Source organism: Oncorhynchus gorbuscha, unplaced genomic scaffold (genome assembly GCF_021184085.1).
Source record: "Oncorhynchus gorbuscha isolate QuinsamMale2020 ecotype Even-year unplaced genomic scaffold, OgorEven_v1.0 Un_scaffold_3917, whole genome shotgun sequence".
NCBI classification, from domain to species: Eukaryota; Metazoa; Chordata; class Actinopteri; order Salmoniformes; family Salmonidae; genus Oncorhynchus; species Oncorhynchus gorbuscha.
In genome coordinates this window covers 21901-41345 of record NW_025748056.1, presented here as the reverse complement: position 1 = coordinate 41345, position 19445 = coordinate 21901, and the positions used below count along the sequence as shown (strand labels likewise).

The following is a 19445-nucleotide window of genomic DNA, read 5'->3' as shown; positions in this document are numbered from 1 at the left end:
TCAATCCACAACGAGTAAATCAGAGACAGTCAATCCACAACGAGTAAATCAGAGACAGTCAATCCACAACGAGTAAATCAGAGACAGTCAATCCACAACGAGTAAATCAGAGACAGTCAATCCACAACGAGTAAATCAGAGACAGTCAATCCACAACGAGTAAATCAGAGACAGTCAATCCACAACGAGTAAATCAGAGACAGTCAATCCACAACGAGTAAATCAGAGACAGTCAATCCACAACGAGTAAATCAGAGACAGTCAATCCACAACGAGTAAATCAGAGACAGTCAATCCACAACGAGTAAATCAGAGACAGTCAATCCACAACGAGTAAATCAGAGACAGTCAATCCAAATCAGAGACAGTCAATCCACAACGAGTAAATCAGAGACAGTCAATCCACAACGAGTAAATCAGAGACAGTCAATCCACAACGAGTAAATCAGAAGAGACAGTCAATCCACAACGAGTAAATCAGAAGAGTCAATCCACAACGAGTAAATCAGAAGAGACAGTCAATCCACAGTAAATCAGAAGAGACAGTCAATCCACAACGAGTAAATCAGAAGAGACAGTCAATCCACAACGAGTAAATCAGAAGAGACAGTCAATCCACAACGAGTAAATCAGAAGAGACAGTCAATCCACAACGAGTAAATCAGAAGAGACAGTCAATCCACAACGAGTAAATCAGAAGAGACAGTCAATCCACAACGAGTAAATCAGAAGAGACAGTCAATCCACAACGAGTAAATCAGAAGAGACAGTCAATCCACAACGAGTAAATCAGAAGAGACAGTCAATCCACAACGAGTAAATCAGAAGAGACAGTAAATCAAAGAGACAGTCAATCACAACGAGTAAATCAGAAGAGACAGTCAATCCACAACGAGTAAATCAGAAGAGACAGTCAATCCACAACGAGTAAATCAGAAGAGACAGTCAATCCACAACGAGTAAATCAGAAGAGACAGTCAATCCACAACGAGTAAATCAGAAGAGACAGTCAAATAAATCAGAAGAGACAGTCAATCCACAACGAGTAAATCAGAAGAGACAGTCAATCCACAACGAGTAAATCAGAAGAGACAGTCAATCCACAACGAGTAAATCAGAGACAGTCAATCCACAACGAGTAAATCAGAGACAGTCAATCCACAACGAGTAAATCAGAGACAGTCAATCCACAACGAGTAAATCAGAGACAGTCAATCCACAACGAGTAAATCAGAGACAGTCAATCCACAACGAGTAAATCAGAGACAGTCAATCCACAACGAGTAAATCAGAGACAGTCAATCCACAACGAGTAAATCAGAGACAGTCAATCCACAACGAGTAAATCAGAGACAGTCAATCCACAACGAGTAAATCAGAGACAGTCAATCCACAACGAGTAAATCAGAGACAGTCAATCCACAACGAGTAAATCAGAGACAGTCAATCCACAACGAGTAAATCAGAGACAGTCAATCCACAACGAGTAAATCAGAGACAGTCAATCCACAACGAGTAAATCAGAGACAGTCAATCCACAACGAGTAAATCAGAGACAGTCAATCCACAACGAGTAAATCAGAGACAGTCAATCCACAACGAGTAAATCAGAGACAGTCAATCCACAACGAGTAAATCAGAGACAGTCAATCCACAGTAAATCAGAGTAATCCTATCAGAGACAGTCAATCCACAACGAGTAAATCAGAGACAGTCAATCCACAACGAGTAAATCAGAGACAGTCAATCCACAGAGTAAATCAGAGACAGTCAATCCACAACGAGTAAATCAGAGACAGTCAATCCACAACGAGTAAATCAGAGACAGTCAATCCACAACGAGTAAATCAGAGACAGTCAATCCACAACGAGTAAATCAGAGACAGTCAATCCACAACGAGTAAATCAGAGACAGTCAATCCACAACGAGTAAATCAGAAGAGACAGTCAATCCACAACGAGTAAATCAGAAGAGACAGTCAATCCACAACGAGTAAATCAGAGACAGTCAATCCACAACGAGTAAATCAGAGACAGTCAATCCACAACGAGTAAATCAGAGACAGTCAATCAACAACGAGTAAATCAGAGACAGTCAATCAACAACGAGTAAATCAGAGACAGTCAATCAACAACGAGTAAATCAGAGACAGTCATCTTTATGTGTCAGTAGTCACAGGACCATTTTCTCTCCAGTAGTAGTCTGTCATCTTTATGTGTCAGTAGTCACAGGACCATTTTCTCTCCAGTAGTAGTCTGTCATCTTTATGTGTCAGTAGTCACAGGACCATTTTCTCTCCAGTAGTAGTCTGTCATCTTTATGTGTCAGTAGTCACAGGACCATTTTCTCTCCAGTAGTAGTCTGTCATCTTTATGTGTCAGTAGTCACAGGACCATTTTCTCTCCAGTAGTAGTCCGTCATCTTTATGTGTCAGTAGTCACAGGACCATTTTCTCTCCAGTAGTAGTCTGTCATCTTTATGTGTCAGTAGTCACAGGACCATTTTCTCTCCAGTAGTAGTCTGTCATCTTTATGTGTCAGTAGTCACAGGACCATTTTCTCTCCAGTAGTAGTCCGTCATCTTTATGTGTCAGTAGTCACAGGACCATTTTCTCTCCAGTAGTAGTCTGTCATCTTTATGTGTCAGTAGTCACAGGACCATTTTCTCTCCAGTAGTAGTCTGTCATCTTTATGTGTCAGTAGTACTCACAGGATAAGTCCCTCTTGACGGCGTTCTTTTTCCTCCTGATGGGGAACTCATCAATCTTCAGCTCTCCTTCGTCTGACACGTACTCGTACTCGTCTCTCACCGGCTTGGTCTTGTCCTCCTTTAGGTTTTGTAACGAGCTGAACACACTGGAGTTGGTCTGGGGCTTCAGCTTAGAACTGGGGGGGGGGGCACAGGACAGTAAGGAACAGGTGCCAGTCACAGACAGACACAATACACGTACACAGTATACTTACCCTAGTAACTTCTTGTGTGTCAATGAGAATGAAAACTTGTCTTTGTTGCCTGATAGTGGCGTTCTCTCAAACTTGTGCTCTTCAGTTTCCATCTTCAGTAAGGAATCTGGTTTGCTGTTCTGTAACGGATATGAACAACAACGAGAACGTCATGTTTTAGAGGAAGAAGGGCATACAACATATTTATAACATTGCAAAGGGAGAAAACAAAAAGCCAAATCTCAGACTGGCCAATAAAAATAATAGATTAAGATGAGCAAAAGAACACAGACACTGGACAGAGGAACTCTGCCTAGAAGGGCAGCATCCCGGAGTGGCCTCTTCACTGTTGACGATGAGACTAGTGTTTTGTGGGTACTATTTAACGAAGCTGCCAGTTGTGGACTTGTGAGGCGTCTGTTTCTCAAACTAGACACTTGTCCTCTTGCTCAGTTGTGCACCGCGGCCTCCCACTCCTCTTTCTATTCTGGTTAGGGCCAGTTTGTGCTGTTCTGTGAAGGGAGTAGTACACAGCGTTGAACCAGATCTTCAGTTTCTTGCCAATTTCTCACATGGAATAGCCTTCATTTCTCAGAACGAGAATAGACTGACGAGTTTCAGAAGAAAGGTCTTTGTTTCTGGACATTTTGAGCATGTAATCAAACACACAAATGCTGTTGCTCCAAATACTCAACTAGTCTAAAGAAGGACAGTTTTATTGCTTCTTTAATCAGGACAACAGTTTTCAGCTGTGCTAACATAATTGCAAAAGGGTTTTCTAATGATCAATTATCATTTTAAAATGATGAACATGGATTAGCTAACACAACGTGCCATTGGAACACAGGAGTGATGGTTGCTGATAACGGGCCTCTGTAGATCTTCCATTAAAAATCAGACGTTCCCAGCTACAATAGTAATTTACAATATGAAAAATGTCTACATTGTATTTCTGATCAATTTGATGTTATTTTAAATGGCCAAAAAATGTGCTTTTCTTTCAAAAACAAAGACATTTCTAAGTGACCCCAAACTTTTAAATGGTAGTATATAAATATATATAAATATATAGATAAATATATATCTACCAGGGTCTCCAGTCCATCAGAGAAACAGAGGTGGTCTGTGATTATCCACCTACCAGGTCCTATAGAAGATGTGGTCTGTGATTATCCATCTACCAGGTCCTATAGAAGATGTGGTCTGATCTGCCCTTAGTTTCTCTGTATCTCCACCTACCAGGTCCTATAGAAGATGTGGTCTGTGATTATCCATCTACCAGGTCCTATAGAAGATGTGGTCTGTGATTATCCATCTACCAGGTCCTATGGAAGATGTGGTCTGTGATTATCCATCTACCAGGTCCTATGGAAGATGTGGTCTGTGATTATCCATCTACCAGGTCCTATAGAATATGTGGTCTGTGATTATCCATCTACCAGGTCCTATAGAAGATGTGGTCTGTGATTATCCATCTACCAGGTCCTATAGAAGATGTGGTCTGTGATTATCCATCTACCAGGTCCTATAGAAGATGTGGTCTGTGATTATCCATCTACCAGGTCCTATAGAAGATGTGGTCTGTGATTATCCATCTACCAGGTCCTATAGAAGATGTGGTCTGTGATTATCCATCTACCAGGTCCTATAGAAGATGTGGTCTGTGATTATCCATCTACCAGGTCCTATAGAAGATGTGGTCTGATCTGCCCTTAGTTTCTCTGTATCTCCACCTACGAGGTCCTATAGAAGATGTGGTCTGTGATTATCCATCTACCAGGTCCTATAGAAGATGTGGTCTGTGATTATCCATCTACCAGGTCCTATAGAAGATGTGGTCTGTGATTATCCATCTACCAGGTCCTATAGAAGATGTGGTCTGATCTGCCCTTAGTTTCTCTGTATCTCCACCTACGAGGTCCTATAGAAGATGTGGTCTGTGATTATCCATCTACCAGGTCCTATAGAAGATGTGGTCTGTGATTATCCACCTACCAGGTCCTATAGAAGATGTGGTCTGTGATTATCCATCTACCAGGGCCTATAGAAGATGTGGTCTGTGATTATCCATCTATCAGGTCCTATAGAAGATGTGGTCTGTGATTATCCATCTACCAGGTCCTATAGAAGATGTGGTCTGATCTGCCCTTAGTTTCTCTGTATCTCCATCTACCAGTCCATGTGTTAGTGTTTGAGCTGCAGCTAGTTCCACTCTTTAGAGGGACCAGGACCCTTGGAATGACTACAGACATTACAACCGGAACACTTTGGCATTCAAGTTTCCACGAAACTAAAGCCGACTAATGTCTTCCGTTCGCTACAACCTAGCTGTCCTCCAGAACCCATCCCATGTTATCCAGCTATAATGACACAACAGCCTCCTGAGAGCAGGACCGCAGCCTACATGGAGCCCTATACGCTGTAGCAAACTACTTTGGACCAGAGTCCTCTACACCTTATAGGGGAATAGGGTAGCATTTGGGACCCCGTCCCACCAGCAGGACCGCGGGGCAGATGTGAATGCTTATGGGTGGAATGTTGTGGATATGACATAGTTGTGAGGACTGAGACGGTTGGCTGGGCCTGGGTTCTAGAAGCTTTGAACAGTTCCACCACTCTAATTGTGAGTAAAACCGCAGTGTTAGTTTAGCTGATTACTATGATCGATAGTGTGTTAATCACTTTACCATTATACCACGCTTTTCTGCTGGACTTCTCAGCTTCTCCAGATTTAATAGAACAGAACCATTTGTATCTTCTTTGAAACAGCATCCAGCTTGAATTGGGTTCATTGTTCCATTTATCCATCATTATCATGTTTACTTTGTTCCATGTGTTTTTAAAGCAGGCCAAGACAGGCTTGACTCAATCTATTCTATGTTACCTTTGATTTTCACATCAAACTATTATATATCTTACCCAGCTATTATATATCTAACCCAGCTATTATACATCTTAACTAAATTAACTACTCTATCTTACCTAAATTAACTTAACTACTCTGTATATAACTTAACTAACTATATCTTACCTAACTTAACTAACTACTCTGTATATAACTTAACTACTCTGTATCTTACCTAACTTAACTAACTATTCTATATCTTACCTAACTATTCTGTATCTAACTATTCTATATCTTACCTAACTTAATTATTCTATATCTTACCTAACTTAACTACATTTACATTTACATTTAAGTCATTTAGCAGATGCTCTTATCCAGAGCGACTTACAAATTGGTGCATTCACCTAACTAACTATTCTATATCTTACCTAACTTAACTATTCTATACATTACCTAACTTAACTATTCTATATCTTACCTAACTTAACTATTCTATATATTACCTAACTTAACTATTCTATATATTGCCTAACTTAACTATTCTATACATTACCTAAATTAACTATTCTATATATTACCTAACTTAACTATTCTATACATTACCTAACTTAACTAACTCTTCTATATCTTACCTAACTAACTATTCTATACATTACCCTCTTAACTATTCTATACATTACCTAAATTAACTATTCTATATCTTACCTAACTTAACTATTCTATACATTACCTAAATTAACTATTCTATATATTACCTAACTTAACTAACTATTCTATATCTTACCTAACTTAACTAATCTATATATTGCCTAACTTAACTATTCTATATCTTACCTAACTTAACTATTCTATACATTACCTAACTTAACTATTCTATACATTACCTAACTTAACTATTCTATATCTTACCTAACTTAACTATTCTATATCTTACCTAACTTAACTATTCTATATCTTACCTAACTTAACTATTCTATATATTACCTAACTAACTATTCTATACATTACCTAACTTAACTATTCTATACATTACCTAACTTAACTATTCTATATCTTACCTAACTTAACTATTCTATACATTACCTAACTTAACTAACTATTCTATATCTTACCTAACTTAACTATTCTATATCTTACCTAACTTAACTATTCTATACATTACCTAACTTAACTAACTATTCTATATCTTACCTAACTTAACTATTCTATATCTTACCTAACTTAACTATTCTATATCTTACCTAACTTAACTATTCTATATATTACCTAACTAACTATTATATATCTTACCTAACTTAACTATTCTATATCTTACCTAACTTAACTATTCTATACATTACCTAACTTAACTATTCTATATCTTACCTAACTTAACTATTCTATATATTACCTAACTTAACTAACTATTCTATATATTACCTAACTTAACTAACTATTCTATATCTTACCTAACTTAACTATTCTATACATTACCTAACTTAACTATTCTATATATTACCTAACTTAACTAACTATTCTATATCTTACCTAACTTAACTAACTATTCTATATCTTACCTAACTTAACTATTCTATACATTACCTAACTTAACTATTCTATACCTTACCTAACTTAACTATTCTATATCTTACCTAACTTAACTATTCTATATCTTACCTAACTTAACTATTCTATATCTTACCTAACTTAACTATTCTATATCTTACCTAACTTAACTATTCTATATCTTACCTAACTTAACTATTCTATATCTTACCTAACTAACTATTCTATATCTTACCTAACTTAACTATTCTATATCTTATCTAACTTAACTATTCTATATCTTATCTAACTAACTATTCTATATCTTACCTAACTAACTATTCTATATCTTACCTAACTTAACTATTCTATATCTTACCTAACTTAACTATTCTATATCTTACCTAACTTAACTAACTATTCTGTATCTTACCTAACTTAACTAACTATTCTATATCTTACCTAACTTAACTAACTACTCTGTATCTAACTTAACTAACTACTCTGTATCTAACTTAATTATTCTTTATCCAACTAGTCTGTATCTTAACTAACTAGTCTGAATTTTCCATAACTTAACTACATTTTCTAACAGCCTAATTTTGACCAAAATTAACCAGAGAGATTACTGCTTACGGTTTAATTTTTCCGCGCTATACGGAGGGAGCTCTAGCCAACAGACAGCAGAGACCTGAGGACACTGTCCAACCTGGAGCTGAGTGAAGAGTGTTTGGTCTGATGCTATTTTGAAAGCTAAGAAGAAAAAGCTAAAAATAAAGTACATTAGTGATATATTTGACTTTATGGGGACTAAATGCTGAGTTAAGACTCCCAGACCAGATGTGAAGGAAAAGGCCTTTGGGCCTCAGAACCCCCCTTCTGCTGTTCACTGGCATGGCACTGATTCCACCTGGCGATCTGTTCACCATCTGCCTTGGCCTGTCTCCCCCCTGTCTGGTACAGGTACCTCCACCACACTCCCCTCTCTGTTTACAGTCTGCCTTGGCCTGTCTCCCCTCTCTCTGTTCACCATCTACCTTGGCCTGTCTCCCCTCTCTGTTCACAGTCTGCCTTGGCCTGTCTCCTCTCTCTGTTCACCATCTGCCTTGGCCTGTCTCCCCTCTCTCTGTTCACCGTCTGCCTTGGCCTGTCTCCCCTCTCTCTGTTCACCGTCTGCCTTGGCCTGTCTCCCCTCTCTCTGTTCACAGTCTGCCTTGGCCTGTCTCCCCTCTCTCTGTTCACCATCTGCCTTGGCCTGTCTCCCCTCTCTCTGTTCACCGTCTGCCTTGGCCTGTCTCCCCTCTCTCTGTTCACCGTCTGCCTTGGCCTGTCTCCCCTCTCTCTGTTCACAGTCTGCCTTGGCCTGTCTCCCCCTGTCTGTTCACCATCTGCCTTGGCCTGTCTTCCCTCTTTGTTCACCATCTGCCTTGGCCTGTCTCCCCCCTGTCTGGTACAGGTACCTCCACCACACTCCCCTCTCTGTTTACCATCTGCCTTGGCCTGTCTCCCCTCTCTGTTCACCATCTGCCTTGGCCTGTCTCCCCTCTCTGTTCACCATCTGCCTTGGCCTGTCCCCCCTCTCTGTTCACCATCTGCCTTGGCCTGTCTCCCCTCTCTGTCCACCATCTGCCTTGGCCTGTCTCCCCTCTCTCTGTTCACCATCTGCCTTGGTCTGTCTCCCCCTGTCTGTTCACTGTCTGTCTTGGCCTGTTCTATATCTGGCCTAACTCAACCTATATCTGACCTAACTCAACCTGTTCTATATCTGACCTAACTCAACCTGTTCTATATCTGACCTAACTCAACCTGTTCTATATCTGACCTAACTCAACCTGTTCTATATCTGACCTAACTCAACCTGTTCTATATCTGACCTAACTCAACCTGTTCTATATCTGACCTAACTCAACCTGTTCTATATCTGACCTAACTCAACCTGTTCTATATCTGACCTAACTCAACCTGTTCTATATCTGACCTAACTCAACCTGTTCTATATCTGACCTAACTCAACCTGTTCTATATCTGACCTAACTCAACCTGTTCTATATCTGACCTAACTCAACCTGTTCTATATCTGACCTAACTCAACCTGTTCTATATCTGACCTAACTCAACCTGTTCTATATCTGACCTAACTCAACCTGTTCTATATCTGACCTAACTCAACCTGTTCTATATCTGACCTAACTCAACCTGTTCTATATCTGACCTAACTCAACCTGTTCTATATCTGACCTAACTCAACCTGTTCTATATCTGACCTAACTCAACCTGTTCTATATCTGACCTAACTCAACCTGTTCTATATCTGACCTAACTCAACCTGTTCTATATCTGACCTAACTCAACCTGTTCTATATCTGACCTAACTCAACCTGTTCTATATCTGACCTAACTCAACCTGTTCTATATCTGACCTAACTCAACCTGTTCTATATCTGACCTAACTCAACCTGTTCTATATCTGACCTAACTCAACCTGTTCTATATCTGACCTAACTCAACCTGTTCTATATCTGACCTAACTCAACCTGTTCTATATCTGACCTAACTCAACCTGTTCTATATCTGACCTAACTCAACCTGTTCTATATCTGACCTAACTCAACCTGTTCTATATCTGACCTAACTCAACCTGTTCTATATCTGACCTAACTCAACCTGTTCTATATCTGACCTAACTCAACCTGTTCTATATCTGACCTAACTCAACCTGTTCTATATCTGACCTAACTCAACCTGTTCTATATCTGACCTAACTCAACCTGTATCTGACCTAACTCAACCTGTTCTATATCTGACCTAACTCAAACTGTATCTGACCTAACTCAACCTGTTCTATATCTGACCTAACTCAACCTGTTCTATATCTGACCTAACTCAACCTGTTCTATATCTGACCTAACTCAACCTGTTCTATATCTGACCTAACTCAACCTGTTCTATATCTGACCTAACTCAACCTGTATCTGACCTAACTCAACCTGTTCTATATCTGACCTAACTCAACCTGTTCTATATCTGACCTAACTCAACCTGTTCTATATCTGACCTAACTCAACCTGTTCTATATCTGACCTAACTCAACCTGTATCTGACCTAACTCAACCTGTTCTATATCTGACCTAACTCAAACTGTATCTGACCTAACTCAAACTGTATCTGACCTAACTCAAACTGTCCTGTAGCGTACCTTATATTTCCACTTGGCTTCCGTCTGTTTCTTGTTCTGTTCTCGGATCTCAAACTTCTCCAGGTCGTTCTGCTTACAGGTGTCCTTTTCCGACATGCTCAGGACATTCTTAGTCGCCTGGGAAGCAGGTAACAGACATGACATCATATAGGTGACAAGTAACTGCTGCTAACCGTGTGTATGTGACCAATACAATTTGATTTGATATGAGGTAGAGTAGGACAGGTCAGCTTGCATGGTCTTACCTTGCCGCCCTCCCCCCCTCACCTTACCCTTCTTGGGCTGGTCCATCTAGGCCTATAGGGGTGTGTTTGTTACAGGCCCAGTCAGGTTAAACATGGTTAAACAGGTTAATAGCTCACCTTGCCCCCCATCTTTCCTTTCTTGGGCTGGTCCATCTTGCTGAGGATGTCCTTGGCGTGAGACTCCAGAGCTGCCAGGCTGGAGGGCTTCGACGGAGGAGGAGGAGGAGGAGCAGGGACCTCCTTCTCTTTCTTCCCTTTCTTCTTCCCTCCCTCCTTCGCTTTGGGGACCTTGGGAGGTTTGGGGACCTTGGGAGGTTTTGGTGGCTTGGAGGCCTTCTTCCTGGCTGGTTTGTCCCGAGGAGGAGGGGACGGGGACGGGGAGGGGTGGCTGGAGGGGGAAGCAGGGTCCTCAGGCTCTAATGGGGCAGCAGGGGGTTCCTCCACAGGAGCCTTGCTACTCGAATCACTCTTAATGGCTTTAGCCGCATTCTGGAAAAAAACAAAACGGTCAGTTATCAAGATGTCTTTATCCGAGGACACTCACTTCACAATTTTCTCTCCTTATATTTTACACAACCATGACAACAGTCTGAGCTGGTACCATACATATCTAGATACATGGACTGGTACCATACAGGAACCATACGTATCTAGCCACATGGACTGGTACCATACAGGAACCATACGTATCTAGACACATGGACTGGTACCATACAGGAACCATACGTATCTAGACACATGGACTGGTACCATACAGGAACCATACGTATCTAGATACATGGACTGGTACCATACGTATCTAGATACATGGACTGGTACCACACATATCTAGATACATGGACTGGTACCACACATATCTAGATACATGGACTGGTACCATACAGGAACCATACGTATCTAGACACATGGACTGGTACCATACAGGAACCATACGTATCTAGATACATGGACTGGTACCATACAGGAACCATACGTATCTAGACACATGGACTGGTACCATACAGGAACCATACGTATCTAGACACATGGACTGGTACCATACAGGAACCATACGTATCTAGACACATGGACTGGTACCACACAGGAACATTTTAGTGTGAAATGATTCGGAGCGATTCGGTTCAATGCTATAGACCACCAAGTGCTAACAGTCAGCATCTGGTTAATATGTACGAAATGCTTGATAATATATTTGATATAAACAGAGATACACTACATGGCCAAAAGTATGTGGACACCCCTTTAAATTAGTGGATTCGGCTATTTCAGCCACACCCATTCTGACATTGGCAGTAGAATGGCCCGTACTGAATATCTCAGTGACTTTCAATGAGTCACCGTCATAGGATGCCACCTTTCCAACTAGTCAGTTTGTCAAATTTCTGCCCTGCTAGAACTGCCCCTTTCACTGTAAGTGCTGTTATTGTGAAGTGGAAACGTTTAGGAGTAACAACGGCTCAGCCGAGAAGTGGTAGGCCACACAAGCTCCCAGAACAGAACCGCTTAGTGCTGAAGCGTGTAAAATGTGTCTGTCCTCAAGTGGAACACTCACTACCGAGTAATAAACTGCCTCTGGAAGCAACAGGAAATGGGTTTCCATGGCTGAGCAGCCGCACACAAGCCTAAGATCACCATGCGCAATGCCAAGCGTCGGCTGGAGTGGTGTAAAGATCACCGCCATTGGACTCTGGAGCAGTGGAAATGCATTCTCTGGAGTGATGAATCACGCTTCACCATCTGGCAGTCCGGTGGGTTAGGCAGATTTCAGGAGAGTGCTATCTGCCAACGCATAGTGCCAACTGTAAAGTTTGGTGGAAGAGGAATAATGGTCTGGGGCTGTTTTTCATGGTTCGCGCCCCTTAGTTCCAGTGAAGGGACATCTTAATGTTACATTATACAATGACATTCTAGATGATTCTGGGCTTCCAACTTTGTGGCAACAGTTTGGGGAAGGCCCTTTCCTGTTTCAGAATGCACAAAGCGAGGTCCATACAGAAGTTGTTTGTCAAGATTAGTCTGAAAGAACTTGGCTGGCATGCACAGAGCCCTAACCTCAACCCCATCGAGCACCTTTGGGATGAATTGGAACGCCGACTGCGAGCCAGGCCTAATCGCCCAACATCAGTGTCCGACCTCACTAATGCTCTTCTGGCTGAATGGAAGCTGGTCCCCGCAGCAATGTTCCAACATCTAGTGGAAAGCCTTCCCAGAAGAGTGGAGGCTGTTATAGCAGCAATGTTCCAACATCTAGTGGAAAGCCTTCCCAGAAGAGTGGAGGCTGTTATAGCAGCAATGTTCCAACATCTAGTAGAAAGCATTCTCAGAAGAGTGGAGGCTGTTATAGCAGCAATGTTCCAACATCTAGTGGAAAGCCTTCCCAGAAGAGTGGAGGCTGTTATAGCAGCAATGTTCCAACATCTAGTGGAAAGCAACCAGACGCTGCTGGTCTGTGGTGTATAATGGGGAGCAACCAGACGCTGTTGGTCTGTAATGAGGAGCAACCAGACGCTGTTGGTCTGTGGTGTGTAATGAGGAGCAACCAGACGCTTTTGGGGAAAAAAGGCAAACTAAGCTCTATCATTCATAAAATCAGATGACTCATTCATCAAAGTTATGACCGGTAGTGTATATGGTGTATGTAGGCACCGGAGTTGAGCTATAGTGGGTAAACTGGGCATCTACCACCCCACTATCAATAAGGGGAATGTTAGGGGGGTAAACTGGGCATCTACCACCCCACTATCAATAAGGGGAATGTTAGGGGGGTAAACTGGGCATCTACCACCCCACTATCAATAAGGGGGAATGTTAGGGGGTAAACTGGGCATCTACCACCCCACTATCAATAAGGGGAATGTTAGGGGGGGGTAAACTGGGCATCTACCACCCCACTATCAATAAGGGGAATGTTAGGGGGTAAACTGGGCATCTACCACCCCACTATAAATAAGGGGAATGTTAGGGGGTAAACTGGGCATCTACCACCCCACTATCAATAAGGGGAATGTTAGGGGGTAAACTGGGCATCTACCACCCCACTATCAATAAGGGGAATGTTAGGGGGGTAAACTGGGCATCTACCACCCCCACTATCAATAAGGGGAATGTTAGGGGTAAACTGGGCATCTACCACCCCACTATCAATAAGGGGAATGTTAGGGGGTAAACTGGGCATCTACCACCCCACTATCAATAAGGGGAATGTTAGGGGGGGTAAACTGGGCATCTACCACCCCACTATCAATAAGGGGAATGTTAGGGGTAAACTGGGCATCTACCACCCCACTATCAATAAGGGGAATGTTAGGGGGTAAACTGGGCATCTACCACCCCACTATCAATAAGGGGAATGTTAGGGGGTAAACTGGGCATCTACCACCCCACTATCAATAAGGGGAATGTTAGGGGGTAAACTGGGCATCTACCACCCCACTATCAATAAGGGGAATGTTAGGGGGTAAACTGGGCATCTACCACCCCACTATCAATAAGGGGAATGTTAGGGGGGTAAACTGGGCATCTACCACCCCACTATCAATAAGGGGAATGTTAGGGGGTAAACTGGGCATCTACCACCCCACTATCAATAAGGGGAATGTTAGGGGGTAAACTGGGCATCTACCACCCCACTATCAATAAGGGGAATGTTAGGGGGGTAAACTGGGCATCTACCACCCCACTATCAATAAGGGAATGTTAGGGGGGTAAACTGGGCATCTACCACCCCACTATCAATAAGGGGAATGTTAGGGGGGTAAACTGGGCATCTACCACCCCACTATCAATAAGGGGAATGTTAGGGGGGTAAACTGGGCATCTACCACCCCACTATCAATAAGGGGAATGTTACGGGGTAAACTGGGCATCTACCACCCCACTATCAATAAGGGAATGTTAGGGGGTAAACTGGGCATCTATCACCCCACTATCAATAAGGGGAATGTTAGGGGTAAACTGGGCATCTACCACCCCACTATCAATAAGGGGAATGTTAGGGGGGTAAACTGGGCATCTACCACCCCACTATCAATAAGGGGAATGTTAGGGGGTAAACTGGGCATCTACCACCCCACTATCAATAAGGGGGAATGTTAGGGGGCGTAAACTGGGCATCTACCACCCCACTATCAATAAGGGGAATGTTAGGGGGGTCAACTGGGCATCTACCACCCCACTATCAATAAGGGGAATGTTAGGGGTAAACTGGGCATCTACCACCCCACTATCAATAAGGGGAATGTTAGGGGGGGGGTAAACTAGGTACTACCACCCCACTATCAATAAGGGGAATGTTAGGGGGGTAAACTGGGCATCTACCACCCCACTATCAATAAGGGGAATGTTAGGGGGGGTAAACTGGGCATCTACCACCCCACTATCAATAAGGGAATGTTAGGGGGTAAACTGGGCATCTACCACCCCACTATCAATAAGGGGAATGTTAGGGGGTAAACTGGGCATCTACCACCCCACTATCAATAAGGGGAATGTTACGGGGGTAAACTGGGCATCTACCACCCCACTATCAATAAGGGGAATGTTAGGGGGGTAAACTGGGCATCTACCACCCCACTATCAATAAGGGGAATGTTAGGGGGTAAACTGGGCATCTACCACCCCACTATCAATAAGGGGAATGTTAGGGGGGGGTAAACTGGGCATCTACCACCCCACTATCAATAAGGGGAATGTTAGGGGGTAAACTGGGCATCTACCACCCCACTATCAATAAGGGGAATGTTAGGGGGTAAACTGGGATAAAAAGTGTTTGAGCTATAAATATTACTCTTTAAAACATGTGCTGTGACATAGACAATAAATATATAGCACAACTTTGGATTTCACCCGTCTCGTAATGTTAGGGGGGGGGTAAACTGGGCATCTACCACCCGTCTCATAATGTTAGGGGTAAACTGGGCATCTACCACCCCGTCTCATAATGTTAGGGGGGTAAACTGGGCATCTACCACCCGTCTCATAATGTTAGGGGGTAAACTGGGCATCTACCACCCGTCTCATAATGTTAGGGGTAAACTGGGCATCTACCACCCGTCTCATAATGTTAGGGGGTAAACTGGGCATCTACCACCCGTCTCATAATGTTAGGGGGTAAACTGGGCATCTACCACCCGTCTCATAATGTTAGGGGGTAAACTGGGCATCTACCACCGGTCTCATAATGTTAGGGGGTAAACTGGGCATCTACCACCCGTCTCATAATGTTAGGGGTAAACTGGGCATCTACCACCCGTCTCATAATGTTAGGGGTTAAACTGGGCATCTACCACCCGTCTCATAATGTTAGGGGGGGTAAACTGGGCATCTACCACCCATCTCATAATGTTAGGGAGGGTAAACTGGGCATATACCACCCGTCTCATAATGTTAGGGGGGGTAAACTGGGCATCTACCACCCGTCTCATAATGTTAGGGGGGGTAAACTGGGCATCTATACCACCCGTCTCATAATGTTAGGGGGGGTAAACTGGGCATCTACCACCCGTCTCATAATGTTAGGTGGGGTAAACTGGGCATCTACCACCCGTCTCATAATGTTAGGGGGTAAACTGGGCATCTACCACCCGTCTCATAATGTTAGGGGGTAAACTGGGCATCTACCACCCGTCTCATAATGTTAGGGGGTAAACTGGGCATCTACCACCCGTCTCATAATGTTAGGGGTAAACTGGGCATCTACCACCCGTCTCATAATGTTAGGGGGTAAACTGGGCATCTACCACCCGTCTCATAATGTTAGGGGGTAAACTGGGCATCTACCACCCGTCTCATAATGTTAGGGGGTAAACTGGGCATCTACCACCCGTCTCATAATGTTAGGGGGTAAACTGGGCATCTACCACCCGTCTCATAATGTTAGGGGGTAAACTGGGCATCTATACCACCCGTCTCATAATGTTAGGGGGTAAACTGGGCATCTACCACCCGTCTCATAATGTTAGGGGGTAAACTGGGCATCTACCACCCGTCTCATAATGTTAGGGGGTAAACTGGGCATCTACCACCCGTCTGATAATGTTAGGGGGGGGTAAACTGGGCATCTACCACCCGTCTCATAATGTTAGGGGGTAAACTGGGCATCTACCACCCATCTCATAATGTTAGGGGGTAAACTGGGCATCTACCACCCGTCTCATAATGTTAGGGGGGTAAACTGGGCATCTACCACCCGTCTCATAATGTTAGGGGGTAAACTGGGCATCTACCACCCGTCTCATAATGTTAGGGGGGTAAACTGGGTATCTACCACCCGTCTCATAATGTTAGGGGGTAAACTGGGCATCTACCACCCGTCTCATAATGTTAGGGGGTAAACTGGGCATCTACCACCCGTCTCATAATGTTAGGGGGTAAACTGGGCATCTACCACCAGTCTCATAATGTTAGGGGGTAACCTGGGCATCTACCACCCGTCTCATAATGTTAGGGGGGGTAAACTGGGCATCTACCACCCGTCTCATAATGTTAGGGGGGTAAACTGGGCATCTACCACCCGTCTCATAATGTTAGGGGGGGTAAACTGGGCATCTACCACCCGTCTCATAATGTTAGAGGGGGTAAACTGGGCATCTACCACCCGTCTCATAATGTTAGGGGGGGTAAACTGGGCATCTACCACCCGTCTCATAATGTTAGGGGGGTAAACTGGGCATCTACCACCCGTCTCATAATGTTAGGGGGGGTAAACTGGGCATCTACCACCCGTCTCATAATGCAATGGAGAGTTTGGAAGTTGACTGACTCGGCGTGAGCAGCTTTTGGGATTGCTGTCCAAGCTATGAAATTAATTAACTTTACCCTGTATATATATGCTGATTGTTTAAAGCAAAATGACCAAAACTTTTTCCGATGGGGACCAATCAAATTCCATCTAATATTAGACCTGATCAAAAGTTGTTTTTTTCCCACCTTTATTTAACCAGGTAGGCTAGTTGAGAACACCTTTATTTAACCAGGTAGGCTAGTTGAGAACACCTTTATTTAACCAGGTAGGCTAGTTGAGAACACCTTTATTTAACCAGGGTAGGCCAGTTGAGAACACCTTTATTTAACCAGGTAGGCCAGTTGAGAACACCTTTATGTAACCAGGTAGGCTAGTTGAGAACACCTTTATTTAACCAGGTAGGCTAGTTGAGAACACCTTTATTTAACCAGGTAGGCTAGTTGAGAACACCTTTATTTAACCAGGTAGGCTAGTTGAGAACACCTTTATTTAACCAGGTAGGCTAGTTGAGAACACCTTTATTTAACCAGGTAGGCTAGTTGAGAACACCTTTATTTAACCAGGTAGGCCAGTTGAGAACACCTTTATTTAACCAGGTAGGCCAGTTGAGAACACCTTTATTTAACCAGGTAGGCTAGTTGAGAACACCTTTATTTAACCAGGTAGGCTAGTTGAGAACACCTTTATTTAACCAGGTAGGTTAGTTGAGAACACCTTTATTTAACCAGGTAGGCTAGTTGAGAACACCTTTATTTAACCAGGTAGGTTAGTTGAGAACACCTTTATTTAACCAGGTAGGCTAGTTGAGAACACCTTTATTTAACCAGGTAGGCTAGTTGAGAACAAGTTCTCATTTACAATTGCGACCTGGCCAAGATAAAGCAAAGCAGTTCGACAGATACAACGACACAGAGTTACACAGGGCTTTACCTAGCAAAGACTTATAGATGACCTGGAGCCAGTGGGTTTGGCGACGAGTATGTAGTGAGGGCCAGCCAACGAGAGCATACAGGTCACAGTGGTGGGTGGTATATGGGGCTTTAGTGACAAAACGGATGGCAAAGTGATAGACTGCATCCAATTTGCTTAGTAGAGTGTTGGAGGATATTTTATAAATGACATCGAGGATCGGAAGGATGGTCAGGAGGATCGGAAGGATGGTGAGTTTTATGAGGGTATGTTTGGCAGCATGAGTGAAGGAGGCTTTGTTGCGAAATAGAAAGCCGATTCTAGATTTAATTTTGGATTGGAGATGCTTAATGTGAGTCTGGAAGGAGAGTTTACAGTCTAGCCAGTCTAGCCATGGCCTCTACAAAACAGCTTCCAATACTCTACTCAGCAAACTGGATGCAGTTTATCACAGTGCCATCCGTTTTGTTACTAAAGCACCTTATACCACCCACCACTGCGACCTGTATGCTCTAGTCGGCTGGCCCTCGCTACATATTCGTCGCCAGACCAACTGGCTCCAGGTCATCTACAAGTCTATGCTAGGTAAAGCTCCGCCTTATCTCAGTTCACTGGTCACCATAGCAACACCCATCCATAGCACACGCTCCAGCAGGTGTATCTCACTGACCATCCCTAAAGCCAACACCTCATTTGACCGCCTTTCCTTCCAGTTCTCTGCTGCCAGTGACTGGAACGAATTGCAAAAATCGCTGAAGTTGGAGACTTTTATCTCCCTCACCAACTTCAAACATCAGCTATCTGAGCAGCTAACCGATCGCTGCAGCTGTACATAGTCTATTGGTAAATAGCCCACCCAATTTACCTACCTCATCCCCATACTGTTTTTATTTATTTACTTTTCTGCTCTTTTGCACACCAATATCTCTCCCTGTACATGACCATCTGATCATTTATCACTCCAGTGTTAATCTGCTAAATTGTAATTATTCGCCTACCTCCTCATGCCTTTTGCACACAATGTATATAGACTCTTTC

At 43.0% G+C, this 19445-nt stretch overlaps 1 protein-coding gene across 1 annotated transcript in view; it reads right to left on the bottom strand.

Moving 5' to 3' along the window:
• Window positions 1–2710: 2710 nt before the first annotated feature.
• Window positions 2711–19445, bottom strand: part of LOC124028254 (lysine-specific demethylase phf2-like) — a gene marked incomplete at both ends in the record, with an annotated part of 34894 nt that continues 18159 nt past the window's right edge. Inside the window, 5 exons of the mRNA XM_046340364.1 lie at window positions 2711–2886; window positions 2965–3083; window positions 10512–10628; window positions 10874–11245; window positions 17170–17188. Coding sequence (XP_046196320.1) covers window positions 2711–2886; window positions 2965–3083; window positions 10512–10628; window positions 10874–11245; window positions 17170–17188 — 803 coding nt within the window. The remainder of the gene's footprint in view (window positions 2887–2964; window positions 3084–10511; window positions 10629–10873; window positions 11246–17169; window positions 17189–19445) is intronic.